The 18,730-nt window shown below is 35.6% G+C and overlaps 1 protein-coding gene across 1 annotated transcript in view; it reads left to right on the top strand.

Moving 5' to 3' along the window:
• CNTN5 (contactin 5) overlaps positions 1–18,730 on the top strand; it is a 1,534,958-nt gene that overhangs the window by 657,228 nt on the left and 859,000 nt on the right. The window contains exon 3 of the mRNA XM_043897056.1: positions 13,735–13,859. Within this exon, the coding sequence (XP_043752991.1) occupies positions 13,735–13,859 (125 nt within the window). The remainder of the gene's footprint in view (positions 1–13,734; positions 13,860–18,730) is intronic.

Here is an 18,730-nt window from a genome sequence, read left to right as displayed (position 1 = left end):
TATTATGATCCACACAGTCAAAGGCTTTGGCATAGTCAATAAAGCAGAAATAGAAGTTTCTCTGGAACTCTCTTGCTTTTTCAATGATCCAGTGGATGTTGCTAATTTGATCTCTGGTTCCTCTGCCTTTTCTAAAACCAACTTGAACATCTGGAAGTTCACAGTTCACGTATTGCTGAAGCCTGGCTTGGAGAATTTTGAGCATTACTTTACTAGCATGTGAGATGAGTGCAATTGTGCGGTAGTTTGAGCATTCTTTGGCATTGCCTTTCTTTGGAATTGGAATGGAAACTGACCTTTTCCAGTCCTTCATCCACTGCTGAGTTTTCCAAATTTGCTGGCATATTGAGTGCAGCACTTTTGCAGCATCATCTTTTAGGATTAGAAATAGTTCAACTGAAATTCCATCACCTCCACTAGCTTTGTTCCTAGTGATGCTTCCTAATGCCCACTTGACTTCACATTCCAGGATGCCTGGCTCTAGGTGAGTGATCACACCATCGTGGTTATCTGGGTTGTGAATATCTTTTTTGTATGGTTCTTCTGTGTATTCTTGCCACCTCTTCGTAATATCTTCTGCTTCTGTTAATTTCTTAATCTCTTCTTAATTTCTTCCACTTCTGTTAGATCCATACCATTTCTGTCCTTTATCGAGCCCTTCTTTGCATGAAATATTCCCTTGGTATCTCTAATTTTCTTGAAGAGATCTCTTGTCTGTCACATTCTGTTGTTTTCTTCTATTTCTTTGCATTGATCTCTGAGGAAGGCTTTCTTATCTCTCCTTGCTATTCTTTGGAACTCTGCATTCAAGTTGTTATCTTTCCCTTTGTCCTTTGCTTTTCACTTCTCTTTTTTTCACAGCTATGTGTAAGGCCTCCTCAGACAGTCATTTTGCTTTTTTGCATTTCTTTTTCTTGGTGATGGTCTTGATTCCTGTCTCCTGTACAATGTCAAGAAACTCTGCCCAGAGTTCATCAGGCACTCTGTCTATCAGATCTAGTCCCTTAAATCTATTTCTCATTTCCACTGTATAATCACAAGGGATTTGATTAGGTCATACTTGGATGGTCTAGTTGTTTTCCCCGTTTTCTTCAATTTAAGTCTGAATTTGGCAATAAGGAGCAGATGTTAGCCTTTCATATATCTTCTCTGGAAAAATTTTTCTTCAGACCCTGGGCTCATTTCATTTTTTAATTGCATTTTTTGCTATTGATTTATTGATATATGAGTTTTTGAATATATTTTGGAATATCCAAAGTATATATGAGAAGTTAATATAACCTCTCATCAAACACATGTTTGTAATGCTTTCCCATTCTGCAAAGAAAATGGGAAAATACTTTCACTTTGTTGAAGGCTTCTTTTGCTGTACAGAGCTGTTTAGTTTGAAGTAGTCCCCCTTGTATATTTTTCACTTTGTTGCTTGTGCTTAAGGTGTCATATGCAAAAAAATCATTTCCAAGACACATGTAAGCCAATCTTTTCTTAAATTTTCTCTCATATCATATTTTTATGCTCAATATTTTTTCAGGCACGCTATACTAATGTGTTATTTAAAATCATGGACTCTATACCCAGACTGCTGCTAAGTCACTTCAGTCGTGTCTGACTCTGTGTGATCCCATAGACAGCAGCCCACCAGGCTCCCCCATCCCTGGGACTCTCCAGCAAGAACACCGGAGTGGGTTGCCATTTCCTTCTCCACTATACCCAGACTACCTGCATATAAATCTTAAGCTTACGCTGTAAGGTCAGTTCAGTCACTCAGTAGTGTCCGACTCTTTGCGACCCCATGAATCACAGCACGCCAGGCCTTCCTGTCCATCACCAACTCCCGGAGTTTACTCAAACTCATGCCCATCGAGTCGGTGATGCCATCCAGCTATCTCATCCTCTGTCGTCCCCTTCTCCTCCTGCCCCCAATCCCTCGCAGCATCAGGGTCTTTTCCAATGCGCTAGCTCTTCACATGAGGTGGCCAAAGTATTGGAGTTTCAGCTTCAGCATCAGTCCTTCCAATGAACACGGAGGACTGATCTCCTTTAGGATAGACTGGTTAGATCTCCTTGCAGTCCAAGGCTGTGTAATATTAGAAAATTTACTTAACTTTTTTATACCTCACATATATTGCCCTTAAAATGAGAATATTAGGTTTATCTCATAGAGCTCTATGTATTGAATAAATTCCCAAAGTAAAGCACTTAGAATAGTTCCTGACATATAGTAAATATTATATGAGTTAGCTTCTGTTATGTTCCTTTTATATATTTTGGAGCTTCCCTCTGCAATTATTTTCCCCCTATCTGATGAATATCACTTTTTATTTTTCTCAGTAAAGATTTATTTTGAAAAATTCAGTTTCTCCCTCAGTTTTACTAAGATATAATTGACCTCTTAGATTTTGGTTGAGTAGAAAGAACTTTATTTAATTCATGTCCTTCAAGATAGTGTCACTGTTTTGAGTTACAAATTGACCATTACTTCTTTTTTATTGAAATATTTCAACATAAAATTTTATGTTAGTTTCAGGTGAACTACATAGTGATTTAACATTAGCATGCATCACAAAATGAATACTTCAATGTCTTTCAACAATCTGTCCCCATACAAAGTTAGTAGTATTATCAACAGTATTGCTTGTGCTGTATGTCTCAATCGTATATTTATTGTACAACTGGAAGTTTGTACCTCTCGATCACCTTTACCTATGTCACTCACCTACCCCACCTCTGGCAACTGTTTTCTGTATCTATGAGTTGGTATCTTTTTTTTTGTTTGTTGTGCTTGTTTAGATTCCATATTTAAATGGGGTTATATACGGCATTTTTTTCTCTGACTTCTTTCACTTAGCATGATACCCTCTAAATCCATCTGTGTTGCTGCAAATTACAAGATTTCATTTTTAGCCAGAGTTTTATATATATATATATAAATTTTTATCTGATATATATACATCAGAGTTTTATATATATATATAATTAGTTTTTTTGGGGGATTTTTTTTTTTTTTTGGAGAACATTCTTAACCAAACCATATGCCGTTCAGTTCACATCCTGGGTGTCACCTCCTCAGAAAGACCTTCTCGGACCACACATAGCTTCTCAGTCACACTGTCTAGATTTCCCAATATGTATGTGTGTGTGTGTGTGTGTGTGTGTGTGTGTGTTAAGTTGCTTCAGTCATGTCTGACTCTTTGAGACCCTGTGGACTGTAGCCTTGCCAGACTCCTATCTCAGTGAGATTCTCCAGGCAAAAATACTAGAGTGGATTGCCATGCCTCCAGGGGATCTTCCCAACCCAGGGATTGAACCTGTGTCTCTTACATCTCCTGCATTGGCAGGCAGGTTTTTACCACTAGTGCAACCTGGGAAACTTTGTATATATTTGTATATGCACACACACACACACACACACACATATGCACATATATGTATAAACATATGTACATGTATGTATGATGCCAAGTTGCTTCAGTCACATCCAATTCTTTGCAAGCCCTATGGACCGTAGCCCACCAGGCTCCTCTGTTCACGAGATTCTCCAGGTAAGAACACTGGGGTGGGTTGCCATTTCCTCCTCCAGGGTATCTTCCCAACCCAGGGATGGAACTCATGTCTCTTATGTTCCTGCATTGGCAGGCAGGTTCTTTACCACAAGTGCCACCTGGGAAGCCCTGCACACACACACACACACATACATATATATATCACATCTTGTTTATCTATTCATCAATTTATATGCACTTAGATTGTTTTCATATCTTTACTGTTGTTAACAATGCTTCAATAATCATTGGGGGCACATATGTCTCTTCATATTAGTGTTTTTGTTTTCTTCAGATAAACATCCAGAAGTGGAATTTCTGGCTATTATAGTAGTTCACTTTTTAATTTTTTATGAAATTACTATAGTGTTTTCCACAGTGCTTATATCAACTTGCAATCCCACCAACAGGGCACAAGCATTTCCTTTTTTTCCTTATCATTGCTTGCTATTTGTCATCTTTTTAATTAATAGCCTCTCTGACAGATGTGAAGTAATATATCATTGTGGTTTTTATTTAAATTTTCCTGATGATTAGCAATGTTGGATATATTTTCACATGCCTGTTGGTCGCCTGTGTATGTTCTTTGGAAAAATGTCTAACTCAAAATGAATTAAAGACTTAAATGTAAAACCTGACATTGTAAAACTCCTAGAAGAAAACATAAGCAATATGATCTTTAACATTGATCTTAGCAATAGTTTTTGATCTGTCTCCTAAAGCAAGGACAACAATGCAAAGATAAACAAATGGCACTGCATCAAACTAAAAAGCTTTTTCACAGTGAAGGAAACTCAACAAAATGAAAAAAAATTACCTACTGAATGGGATAAGATATTTGCAAACAACATATCTATAAAAGTGTTAATATCCAAAATGTATTGGTCTTCCCTGGTTGCTCAGCAGTAAAGAATCTGCCTGCAGTGCGGGAGACACAGGTTCCACACCTGGTCTGGGAAGATCCCCTGGAGAAGGAAATGACTACGCACTCCAGTATTGGTACCTGGGAAATCTTATGATCAGAGCAGCCTGACAGGTTACAGGTCCTGGGGTCACAAAGAGTCAGACACGACTGAACAATAAAGTACCACCACCATCGAAAATATATAAATAACTCATTCAACTCAATACCATACAAACAAACAAGCACAACAACTCAATTTTTAAAAAATGGGCAGATGACCCAAGTATACATTTTTCCAATGAAGACATTCAGATTGACAGCTCCTTCTTACTGACACATTATTCTGATGCTTTTCAGATTCCATTGCTACTGTCGTTGACTCAAATGTGAGTCTGATTTTCATATTTTTATTATGAAGGATTCTTTTAACCTCTGGCTCTTTTTTGTCTTGAGTGTTCAGCATTTTGACTACGATTTGTCTTAATTCTTCTTGCTTTTTTCCCCTACTCTTATAAATTTTAAAATTGATAAATTTCATCAGTTCTGGAAAATTTTAGCAAGTGTCTGTTTCTTCCCATATTTTTCATCCTATTATTTTTCTCTTTTTGGAAATTTATTTGGGTATATAAAATATTCTTACAATATGCTTCATTCTCTTGACCTTCTTGTCTTATTTTCCATTGATTTCCTGGCTACTTTCTAGATAATTTCTTCATCTCTATTTATTTCTTTTTTTTTTTTCATAATGCCAATGTCTTTATATTTAAAAACGGATCAAATACATTTAATTGATGATTTGTGTCAGAAAAGTCAAATGTCATTTCTTTGCAGGTCAGATTCTGACCTTTATTGCTTCATTTGATTCTCATTTATTGTGTTTTGTTTGCCTGTATATGTTGTGAATATGGATTATTAACTTTTCACCAAGAATTCTTTGTTTTCCTTTCCATTCAGTCTCATGATTTAAGACTGAGTTTTTTTCCTTTACTATTCTCTAGGTAGAGTATCCCTCTGGAGAGATATTTCTCATTCACCTTCACTATAATCTTGAGGACTTCCTTGGTGGCTCAGACAGAAAAGAATCTGCAATGCAGAAGACCTGGGTTTGATCGCTGGGTTGGGAGGATCCTCTGGAGAAGGGAATGACTACCCACTCCAGTACTTTTTGCCTAGAGAATTCCATGGACAAAATCCCAGATACAAGGAGTTTCCTACTTGAAGACCCATTTTATGTGGGCCCTAGGCTTTGAGTTTGGTCCCATTCTCCCAAAGAAGTTGTGAACATCAGCCTAATGTTCAGTGAAATTTGATGAATAGTCTCACAGTGAAAGTTACCTTCATTTTTCAACTTGCTATTTGTAGTTAGTTTTGATCTTTAATAAGTTATTCCTTTTAAATTAGTTCATTGAAGCATTTAAAATATTTTATAATATATTTTATATTATCTGTACAAGGTTGTGGCTCAGATGGTAAAGAATTTGGCTGCAATGGGAGATCTGTGTTTGATCTGTGTTTGATCCCTGGGTTGGTAAGATCCCCTGGAGAAGGGAAAGACTACCCACTCCAGAATTCTTGCCTGGAGAACTCCATGAACAGAGGAGCCTGGCTGGTTGCAGTCCATGGGGTTGCAGAATTGGACACAACTGAGCAACTAACACCTCACTACTTCCAAACTTACTGAAGGGAAATCTGTTTTGATCCTAACTTAAGTCTTGTCAGAATTTTCATGGAAGCTGGTGTCAGACTCAATTAGCCACAGTTCCACCTCCATCCTTTCCTTATACCAATCACCAGGCAACAGAGATTACAAAATATTTCTGACACCAAATTCCTAGTGTGATTGTCATTTATTTTTTTCTTGTCCCTGTCTCCATTAAGTATACTATGTAGTATTAATTACTGTTGAGTCATATCTTTCTCTACCCTTGTGTTTTAAATAAAAATAAAATTAAAAGTTGGCTTGAAGTCTCAGAAGACTAGTGCTGACCCTTAAAACTTTCCTGTACGTTTTGCCACAGACAGATCAACAGATCTCTAAAATATGTTGGGATCAAAAGAAATTCTTAGATGAGAAAAATAGACCTGAATTGTGATTAGCTACATACTACAGAAAACCATTTCTATGAAACAAACCTAGTGGAGGTGATGGAATTCCAGTTGAGCTATGTCGAATCCTGAAAGATTTTGCTGTGAAACTGTTGCACTCAATATGCCAGCAAATTTGGAAAATTCAGCAGTGGATGAAGGACTGGAAAAGGTCAGTTTTCATTCCAATCCCAAAGAAAGGCAATCCCAAAGAATGCTCAAACTACCGCACAAGTGCATTCATCTCACATGCTAGTAAAGTAATGCGCAAAATTCTCCAAGCCAGGCTTCAGCAATACGTGAACCGTGAACTTCCAGATGTTCAAGTTGGTTTTAGAAAAGGCAGAGGAACCAGAGATCAAATTGCCAACATCTGCTGGATCATCAAAAAAGCAAGAAAGTTCCAGAAAAACATCTATTTCTGCTTTATTGACTACGCCAAAGACTTTGACAGTGTGGATCACAATAAATTGTGGAAAATTTTTCAAGAGTTGGGAATACCAGACCATCAGACCTGTCTCTTGAGAAATCTGTATGCAGGTCAGGAAGCAACAGTTAGAACTGGACATGGAACAACCAACTGGCTCCTAATAGGAAAAGGAGTAGGTCAAGGTTGCATATTGTCACCCTGCTTATTTAACTTATATGAAGAGTACATCATGAGAAATGCTGGGCTGGAAGAAGCACGAGCTGCAATCAAGATTTCCAGAAGAAATATCAATAAGCTCAGATATGCAGATGACACCACCCTTATGGCACAAAGTGAAGAGGAGCTAAAAAACCTCTTGATGAAAGAAAAGGAGGAGTGTGAAAAAGTTGGCTTAAAGCTCAACATTCAGAAAACTAAGATCATGGCATCTGGTCCCATCACTTCAAGGCAAATAGATGGGAAAACAGTGGAAACATTGGCTGACTTTATTTTTGGGGGCTCCAAAGTCACATCAGATGGTGATTGCAACCATGAAATTAAAGGACGCTTATTCCTTGGAAGGAAAGTTGTGACCAACCTGGATAGCATATTAAAATGAAAAGACATTACTTTGCCAACAAACATCCATCTAGTCAAGGCTATGGTTTTTCCAGTGGTCAGGTATGGATGTGAGAGTTGAACTATAAAGAAAGCTGAGTGCTGAAGAATTGATGCTTTTGAACTGTGGTGTCGGAGAAGACTCTTGAGAGTCCCTTGGACTGCAAGGAGATCCAACCAGTCCATCCTGAAGGAGATCAGTCCTCGGTGTTCACTGGAAGGACAGATGTTGAAGCTGAAACTCCAATACGTTGGCCACGTCATGCGAAGAGCTGACTCCTTGGAGAAGACCCTGATGCTGGGAGGGATTGGGGACAGGAGGAGACGGGACGACAGAGGATGAGATGGCTGGTTGGCATCACTGACTCGTTGGACATGGGTTTAGGTAAACTGTCAGAGTTGGTGATGGACAGGGAGGCCCGGTGTGCTGCGATTCATGGGGTTGCAAAGAGTCGGACACAACTGAGCGTCTGAATTGAACTAACTGACTGACTGAACTGACAGAAAACCATTAAAATATAATACCATCAATATATGTAAACACTATGAGCTCAGTCTTCCATCTACAACCCCCACCACCTTGTCCAGGATACAAAATATAATTTATAATCCTTGTGATTCACAGTGTCATAATTCATGCTGATTATTTTCGAAATGTGAATTCTGTGTATCCATCTCCTGACTTTGTTGCTTGGTCCTCAAAAGATATATGATAGCAAACATAACAAGGCCAACACACATTTGTTTTATTTTTTCTTGCTAGGTCTTCTGCTGCATTTTATTTTCTATTGTTTCATACAGGTGCTTTGGGCTAGAAAATTTCAAGGACATCTAGAATACAACTTCCCATTAAGTTTTTTTTTTTTTTTTTAATGGTTCTTTTCTACAAGTCCCTGGCCTTACTTAACTGTTAAAGGTTATCTTCCAGCAAAAGTGCCACTAGCTTCAACCTTAGCAAGAATCATTGTTGAGGTGGAGAATAAATTACACAGAAAAAAAAAAACAAAAAAAACAGTTGATCATCTTACTGTTTTCACTAAAATTTATACCCAGCCTGTCAAATGCTAATTGGAACAGAACCTTACTCAATTTCTGTTGTTCTAACTTGCTAAGTAAATAAAAGCCTTTATTGCCCCTTTAAATGAAAATAATTTGTAGCTATTTAGAAGCTGATGGTTAAGTAAACACAGCTAGTTTACTCACTGCCACTGTGTAAATTGTATACTTACAAAGGTTCATTTTGTCTTATCTGTTTGTAGAGGTTGTAGATGTTGATATGATCAGATAATTCAAAGAAACATTACGGAAATCAATGACATATGAGTGTACCAAGAATGAGAGCATTAAAAAAAGATAAAGCACAAAACAAAATAAAAGCTAATAGTCTTGGACAAATAATAAAGAGTGACCTATGACATACTCTAGGTGTGTGTGAGATAACTGTATAAAATGAAACCTCAAGGATGCTGTCATTAGACAACTTCACATATCCTATACTACTCTAAAGAAATTAAAAAATTATATATGATGTATTACAGAGAAGACTTCTATTTAAAAGGACTTATATAATGTTCAGATAAAATAAAAAATTTTTCACCAGAATATTGAAAAACAGAAAAAAATCTCATTCCTATGTAATAAGATAGGTCAAATGATATAAGGCTAAATAGTATTAGTTAAATGACAACATTTAATGTGTGCATGTAAAATTTTAAACGATATTTTTTACTGATTTAATACCAGCCAAATTGTATCAGATAAGAGGGATTTCTTGAGACTTTTGTAGAAATAGCTCGGGAATTCTGTAAGAGATGATGTAGCTTGTAAGTCAACCCCAGCTCTGACTTTTACTAGTTGTATGATCTTGGGAAAGTTATCTTGATCAATAAGTAATGTCAAGTTAATAGAGGTTGTGTAAGTAAAGCCCATGATATAATGCCTCATATATAGGGTTTCGTACATGGTAGCTGTTGTCAGTATTATGGAAATTTAGGGGATAATAATTTTTCTACTCGTATAAGTTTGTGCCAAATTATTTACTCAATAGAGGTTCCAGTTTATTCAATAATTATTATTCAAAACAGTAACTGAGTATCTACTAAAACCAACCGGATTCTCTTCTAGATGCTGGGTTTACAAAGATGAATGAGAAAAAAAAATCTTGCTTTCACTGATATCACATTCCAGTAGGATAAAAAGATAATTTAAAAGTAAATAAATAAATATAACAACTTTAAGCATTAATGATTGGTAAGAAGAAAGTAGGGGCAGTGTAAAGAAAGCCAGTGACAGGGCTGACAGGAAGCAAGGGGTGGCTATTTTAAGGGGATTGAGAAAGACCTGATAAAGAGTCTTCACTGACTTAAGGCTCTATAGTCTGGAAAGAACTGATAGTGGAGGGGTCCAGGCAAAGGAAACTATGGGGACAAGGCTAAATGAGGAGCAGCAAGAAAGTCAGCTTGGTAGGAATCTAGGATGCCCAAAGGTGAAATCAGAAAGTTAGGCAGGGGCCAAGTTGGATTTGACCTTGAATGCTATATGAGGAATTTGGATTTTATTTTAAGAATAAACCACTGAAACAGGGAAAATATGTAGCCTGATTTATGTTTGAAAACATAATTCTGACTGCTGTGTGAATAACCAGTCAGAGGTCAAACTGAAGGAAACCTTTGATGTAAAAGAGAGAGAGATTGGTAGACGTTGATAGAAATCTCTCTCTCAATACCTTCCTCTCTTTATGCACACTCACATACACAGGCCGTTAACTAGGTAATTTCCTATATGTGTCTGTAAGAAGAAAAGCTAGCTTGCATTCACATGGCAGCATACTGTCACTTGATTTATTTTCATATAACATATGTTTAGCAATCCTATTTCAGACTCCAATTAAAGTGTGATGTTTTTAAATACTTGCCTATGCATTCAACTGCACAATGCATGTATTATTTATAATTTATGACCTAATACAAATACAATGATCTACTTATTTTTACTTCACCTGCAAATATTTGCATTAAATTAGGAAAAAATGCAAAGGAACAAGTCATTTCATACATTTTATTTGAATATCACAAGTGAAAATAGGTATGTATAATAAAATTGAAATAACCTATTTTAAAAAGTTTGTTTAAAAGAATATATCCAAATAGTCATATGTAATTTATTATTTATGACTTTTCAATCTCGACAAATAACAATTTAAGGTACAACTGTCAGTTTCCGTTAAGGTATTTCTAAAATATATATCCTAATATGCTTTAGTAATATTTATTAACTGATTATAGTTTAACTTGTCATGTAGTAGGACATTAATGTATGTCTGATTATTTACATTATTTTATTACCTTGATACAAGTATTTTATTAAAGACATGGAATAAATGTGTTTTCCAGAGACGCATATACAAACTTATTTCAGATTATTTTATTTACTTTTTATTTTACTTGAGAGACAGAGTGAGAAGAAAGCAAATGAGCAAAAAAGAGACTGTTAGTTAGCCATCTTAAAAAAGAAAAGCTTTTGAAGGACTATCATTTTTTGTGTTTAAGCCCCAAAGACCAAGCAATGATGTTTGAAAATGAGTACACCCACACAACCACACACACAAACACAGGATATTTTTCTCTTTGAAGAAATTTTAACATAAAATGTATTCTTTTGGTTATAAAATTCACTATTCTTATTTGAAAACTTAAAAATGTGCCTGGAATATAAGGATTTTTCTGTAATGCCATGTTGAAAACGAAAACTGAACCTTAATGTCATCTATCAGCAACGCCTTCATGAACCTCACAATAACCTCTGTCCTCTGCCCTCTTACTTTGCCTTCACTCTGGGTTGGTTTTCTGACAGTGTGTCACTGACTGATACGGATTTATTCATGCATGTGCCCATTTCTGTCCCGTGCAAAAGTAAGGCATTTGTCTAAGCTCAATATCTCCTTGAATTTTTGCTGGACACTTCTGCACTATTCCCAGACCCTGTGTCCTTACCAGTGTGCTTCTCCTGATAGCTCTGCGCCTACACTACACTTGCATCGCCCTGCTCATTTGCCTCATCTTGTTTTTCAGTTGCTAAGTCATGTTCAGTTCTTTGCAACTCCACTGACTGTAGCCACTGGGCTTTTCTGTCCATGAGATTCTCCAGGCAAGAATACTGGAGTGGGCTGTGATTTCCTTCTCCAGGGAATCTTCCTGACCCAGGGATCAAACCTGCATCCCCTGCATTAGCCGGTAGAGTCTTTACCACTGAGACACCAGGGAAGCCCTTACTTGCCTCATAGCCCGTGGTTAACTTCTGTGTATGTGTGTGGGTGGTGTGTGACCATGTATGCATGCATGTGTGTTTTCTCTTTGACATTTGCAGTGTACAGCATATAAATGCTCTGAAAATATTTGCATTTTGATGAGGAATAAGACGTCAGAGTGAAAGTTGCTCAGTTGTGTCTGACTCTTTGCGACCCAATGGACTATACAGTCCAGGGAATTCTCCAGGCCAGAATACAGGAGTGGGTAGCCTTTTCCTTCTCCAGAGGATCTTCCCAACCCAGAGATCAAACCCAGGTCTTGTGCGTTGCAGGCAGATTCTTTACCAGCTGAGTCACAAGGGAAGCCCTGAGACATCAGAAGACATTGTAAATAGAGAAGGAAAGTACCAGTTTTCAAGATGTGGACTGAGCTCATCAAAATAGGTTAAGCAAAACTGTATTAATATCTCAGAACTCACACAGTTTGATAAAGACCTATTTTGTCATGGATCGATAATTCACTAATTTAAATATGCAGTTTTCATAAATCATAATTGTTATTCTAACAACTTTAAGTCTCTATTATGTGTGAAGTGCTGACTTTCTTCTTTCCTTTCTGGTAAAAAGCAGTGTATAAATAATGAAAATACTTTAAATTATAAAAATTAGTGATAAGGTCATTTTGTGCTTCAAACTGTATTTATTTCTGATATTTACTTGGAAAAAAAATGATGAAAAGTATCTTTCTGAAGAGGGTGTCTATGAAGCAAGTCTTATAACTTATTAACTTTTTTCTCCATTAGTGATCCCTCACCTTGTTGTTAAAGTAGATCTTGAAGGCTTAGATTTTAAAATATAAATGAAATGAAACTAACATTTGAGTGGAAGACTCACTAATGAGATTTCCCTCTTTGGGTCTGTCTATATTGAATTGACCTAACTAGGGTAAAAATGCTTTTCTATATTTTTAAGATGTTTCCTGAATGAAAGAGATGACCTGAAATTCTAATTCTATTGGGAAGAACCAGTTGCAAAGAAGCAATTGTTATTTAAAATCAACACACTGTACAGTTATTTCTCAATTTAGTTGCTTTTGGCCAAGGACACCGATGACTGACGCCTGAAAACTCAGACATTGCTTGTCTGTTGTAAGAGTTTCTAGTGCACATTTTCAAGTTTTTGAGGATTAACTTTTATGCTGGAACTTTGTATTTTCATGTTTATTGTGTGTTTCAGGACAGATAAAGGAATCAAGGGATATTAATGTGCTATACTAGTTATTGTTATAAAAATGGCATTAGACAAAAAGTGTTAAATATTCATGAAAATTCTTATTTCCCTTAGGTTCTGGCTAGCAAAGGATGCTGAGAAAATAACTCACAAAAAGAGGGAACTATAATACAGTACAGATAATCACAGTAGTTATAAACAAAGGCAGTTGACATTAATAATTAAATGAAAAAAATCCCTATGGAGGTTTAGATGAGCTACAGACACAATATGTAAAATCACTTGCTTAACTGATCATTAGTTATGTTCTAGATTAGAGGAGTATATATTAATGTAACTGGTTCTTCTACCCTATTTTTCTACTCCGGTAATTTGTCTAACATAATAAATATAGCTATTATACATTCCCTGTGAGAAAAAAATCATCCCCATTAGAACCTGATGTTTTTATTATCTGTGAGGGAGTATTCAATATAAATAAATGTGATAGGGAAGGTTTATCACTTTTCCAAAGTTTTTGTGTTGTGCATTCATTTTAATGGAAACTTTATTATTATTGTCAATATGCAAGTATATATTAATCTGACCTTGGCACTGGAAGTTATTTCTTTATTATGAGTTTTTTGGTTTCTGTTTGTTCGTCTTTTTGTTCATTTATTTTCTTTTCTCAATTTTTGAAACGTACTATCTGTCTCAACAGGGCATTTTTTAATGAAGAAACATCAGAGCCGCTAAATACACTGCGACACAGGCAATCCTCGTCACCAAGGATGGCTTCTTCTTGGAAACTTATTCTGTTTCTGTCAATCACTGGGTGTCTTTCAGGTAAGAAAGCCTACCTTATGTATCAAATAAAAATATAAAGGTTTTCATTAAATACAGCCTCGGGTGTTCATTTAAACTTATATCATGATTCACCCTATACAACAGAAGAAGATAGAACAACCCTTAAACTTCTGTTAGCACTGCACATATAATAAGGTACGTAGAAAAATGTCATATAAATGTTAGTAAAATGAGTATCCATTCCATCTTATTGACTTTAACTTACAATCTAAACCATCATTATAAAATATGGGTAGAGACAATTGTGAGAACATGAGAAATAAGTGAATGGTTTCAGACATTCAAAGTTTAAATGAACACCCTGGTCCATCATGGTTATAGTTACTTAGAAAAGATACGGACTCTTTAAATACTATATCCTATCAGGTGCTTTCTGTGCGGTATCATCATCTTTTCTGATGAGCTGGTCTCCCTTTCCTCTTGTCAATACCATTCTCCTCTTGAACTGATAAAGTAACTGAGAGGAATGGGGGTGGATTTACAAGATGAAATAAAACATATTCAGCTAAAGATTGAATTTCAAATAAACAGCACATAATTACTTTAGTTCTAGTATGTTCCATGCAATATGTTATTTTGTCAAAATTGTAATTCTAACTGGTATCCAATGTTTTTATTAATAAATAATAAAATGATGATGCTAGATGGAGGAAGAGTGATAGATTGTAATATAACTCCAAAGTTTTATTTTCATGTACTGACCCAACTTATCCCCCCCACAATAAACTGTCACTTCAAAGGAGGTATTTTATCTTAGTCATGGAAAGCCAAAATTTGTCAGCCTGAGGTGGTGTCCTTGATGGCCTGATGGCTAGATTTGCAGCTCATAAGGGAATCTAGGTGCTGTTCTTTCCAGTGAAATGAGCCTGAGCTTGGAGGTAAGTTGCTATTCAAATACTATAGATGAAGACAAAAATGTTAGAAACAAAGGCCATTTCTAATTTTTACATAAGATTTGATCTTTAATCATCTATATTTAATACGAAGCATATATATATTAGTTATTTTTAAAACATGAATTAATCTGCTGTTTAAATAAAACTGATTATATACTTGAAAGGATACCTTATCAAAGATAATTATTTTCAAAACTTTTCTTTCACCTTCACCTTCTTATTTAAACAAATTATTCTAGAAGTACAGCCCTTATTAATGCCCTTGTACTTGGCAATGTTTACATTCAGTATATATTATTCTTTTATTATTTTTGTTCACTTTTTTTTCCTGGTTATCTGTTTGAGTATCACATTACAGGACTTGATTGTTATTACAGATAATGTAGGTTATCAAGGTCATAAGCATATTTTATGTTGATGATGTTATTTGAACCAGCAAAACTGATTTAAAAAATAAGATCCAGATTGTGTTTGCTCTTTGTTCTATTTATTCATTTTTTAATGCATGGAGTGTTTTTTCTGTGTTTAAGTGGAAGTATAGAACTCTTACACAATGTTAGGTTTAAAAACTGGCTATTGGAGCAATGAAAATTTGACAGCTTTCATAGGGATATACAACTTTATATTAAAAATGCACTCATAACTGAAACAATAATAAGATACCATTATACGTATCAGAATGGCTAATATCCAGAAAAAAACAATGCCAGTTGCTCTTGAGGATGCAGAAAACATGAACTTTGTTAATTGCTGGTAGGGAGGCAAAATGGTACCGCCACCTTGGGAGACAGGATCGCAGGGTTTACAAACCTAAATAGTTTTACCTCTAATGAAGCAACTGAACTACAGGGATTTACCTGACTGATTTTAAAATTGATGGCACACAAAATGCCCACACACAAAAAGTTTACAGAAACTTTAATAATCATCATCAAAAACTGGAAATAACCAAGATGCTCTTCAATAAGTTAATAAAGTGTAGAAATTTTATATAATGCTATATTACTCAGTAATAAAAATAAATGAACTGTCAATGCATGCAAACACATGAATGAATACTATATGAGTATTGCTAAGTGAAAGAAACCAGTCTGAATAGGTTAAACACTGTATGTTTCTTTTCTATATATGATCTTTTGAAAGGGAAAGACTATAGAGAGTGCACAGATCAGTGATTTCCAGGGCTTGGGATCAGGGGATCACTAAATAAGTTAAGGAAGCACAGGCATTTTCAGTTTGGGAAAACTATTCTGCGTGAATCTGTAATGGTGGGAAAATAACACACATTTATCAAAACCAATAGTACTTATAACACAAAGGAAACCTTAATGTACATAATTTTAAAAATATCTCATTTTGGTTTTGATTTGCATTTCTCTAATAATGAGCAATGTTGAGCATCTTTTCATGTGTTTGTTAGCCATCCGTATGTCTTCTTTGGAGAAATGTCTGTTTAGGTCTTTTTCCCACTTTTTGATTGGGTTGCTTGTTTTTCTGGTATTGACTTGTGTGAGCTGCTTGTTATACTTTGGAAATTAATCCTTTGTCAGTTGTTTCATTTGCTATTATTTTCTCCCATTCTAAGGGTTGTCTTTTCACCTTATTTATAGTTTCCTTTGCTGTGCAAAAGCTTTTAAGTTTAATCAGGCCCCACTTCTTTACTTTTGTTTTTATTTCCATTACTCTAGGAGGTGGGTCATAGAGGATCTTGCTTTGATTTATGTTATACACAATGGAATATTACTCAGCCATAAAGTGGAATGCGTTTGAGTCAGTTCTAATGAGGTGGATGAACATAGAACCTATTATACAGAGTGAAGTGAGTCAGAAAGAGAAAGATAAATACCATATTCTAACACATATATACAGAATCTAGAAAAATGGTACTGCAGAATTTATTTACAGGGCAGCAGTGGAGAAGCAGACATAGAGAATAGACTTGTGGACATGGGGAGAGGGGAGGAGAGGGTGAGATGTATGGAGAGAGTAACATGGAGACTTACATTGCCATATGTAAAATAGATAGCCAACGGGAATTTGCTGTCTGGCTCAGGAAACTCAATCAGGGGCTCTGTATCAATCTAGAGGGGTGGGATGGGGAGGGAGATGGGAGGGGGCTTCAAAAGGGAGGAGATATATGTATACCTGTGGCTGATTCATGTTGAGATTTGACAGAAAACAGCAAAATTCTGTAAAGCAATTATCCTTCAATAAAAAGTTAATTAAAAGTAATGATAATTTAGGAGGTTAGAGGATCTCAGGATGAAATGCAGAATATGACAAAGATTCTATTACAAATGCATTCCAAATGTATGAAGCAACCTCTACTTAGGGGAGTAGGGGGAAAAAAAGAGACTGGTCCACATAACTTTCAAACAAACTGTTTTTGAGACTGTAGTCTAGTTAAGAATGCTATTTCTCTGTATTAGCAACTCTAAAAGCTCATACATGGAGTTGAACAATTAAGTCAATGGATGGTGGATGGTGGGAGCCAATTGTCTCATTGTTGAAGTGAGAGGTCACCGAAGAGCAAGAGAAGAAGGCTGGAATGATCCAAGTGATAATGCTTTAGAGTTGGGAGACTTCAGTGTGAACTCATGCTTAGCTTAATGTAGATACAAATGGTTACATATCACAAGTATTTATAGCCATGTATATATATAGCTATGTATTTATAGCCATATATATATATATATATATATATATATATATCCAATAACTGTCATATTGATATAAATAAGTGATTGAATAATTAAAAGAATAGACAAGATTCCCATGTAGGTAAATTTCAAATAATTTATGTAGATGCTATGTTCTCAATGAGCTGGAATGTAACTCGCCCTTCTTTAACTGTGGACTGCACATAGTGAGTTGTTTCCAAAATGTACAGGATGGGAAAGGGGGATTAAAAAACTAGCTTTACAGTGGAGGAAACTGATAAGGTCTACATCAACCCAGTAATGAATAAGGCCAGTATCAGAAGAAATAGCATTTACCCTGGATATAATGTAATGAGAATGGCACCTCCTTTCTGTGGTTTTCCTTCCTAAAGCATGTGACTCTAGTCTGATTAGGAGAAAAATGTCATAAAAATCCCATTTTTTTATTCTATGGAACACTTGGACCATGCTCTTCAATATTTTCAAAGTCATAAAAACTAGGAATATTGGAGAAACTGTCACAGAAAGGAACGCTAAGGAGGCATAATAAATAAGTGAGCCTGGATAGGATTCTGCAAAAGAAAAAAAAAAATATGTAAAAACCAAGGAAATCTGAATAAAGTACGTACTTCAGTTAAAAATAAAATATCAATACCAGTCTATTATTTGTAACAAATGTATAATATTGATATAAGATATTAATAAACAGAACCGGTTATGAGCTTATGGAAAAAATGGACTAAGAATAGCATTCTAAATGTTTCATCTAGACAAAATATTGATATAACTAGACCCAAAATAAGACAACAGTGAAGGGCATCAACAGGAGATGAGAGATTCAAAATTTTTTGGCAATAAAATGTATAGAAATTGGTAAATGATTAAAGCTTTTGTATTAGAAGAAATAGTTAAGCTTTTCTGTTTGCTTATGGAGTAGATGATACTGCCATTTGCTTGGGTACTAATTAAAAAGGGAGTGCAGTTTGGAGTGAGGAAATACTGAACTAAGTAATGCACGTGTTGAGCTTCAAGTATCTGTGTCACACTCAAATGGAGATGTTTAAGAAAGATGACTGAGCTAAAAGTTAAGTGTGGATGAAACTGAAGCTCTGGGAAGGAAAGTAATCACCCAAGGGTGATTATGTAGATAATGTAGATTATGTAGATAATGTAGATTATGTAGATAATGTAGATTATGTAGATAATGATGAGTCCTAAGGCAAAGAAAAAATTCTGAGAAGCATGCACTATAGAGGCAAGAGAAGGTGTAGGTTGAAATGGATGGAGGGTGAGT

Source organism: Cervus elaphus, chromosome 1, assembly GCF_910594005.1.
Source record: "Cervus elaphus chromosome 1, mCerEla1.1, whole genome shotgun sequence".
NCBI classification, from domain to species: domain Eukaryota; kingdom Metazoa; phylum Chordata; class Mammalia; order Artiodactyla; family Cervidae; genus Cervus; species Cervus elaphus.
Note: the sequence above shows the minus strand (reverse complement) of the source record. Positions and strands in the feature narration are given on the sequence as shown.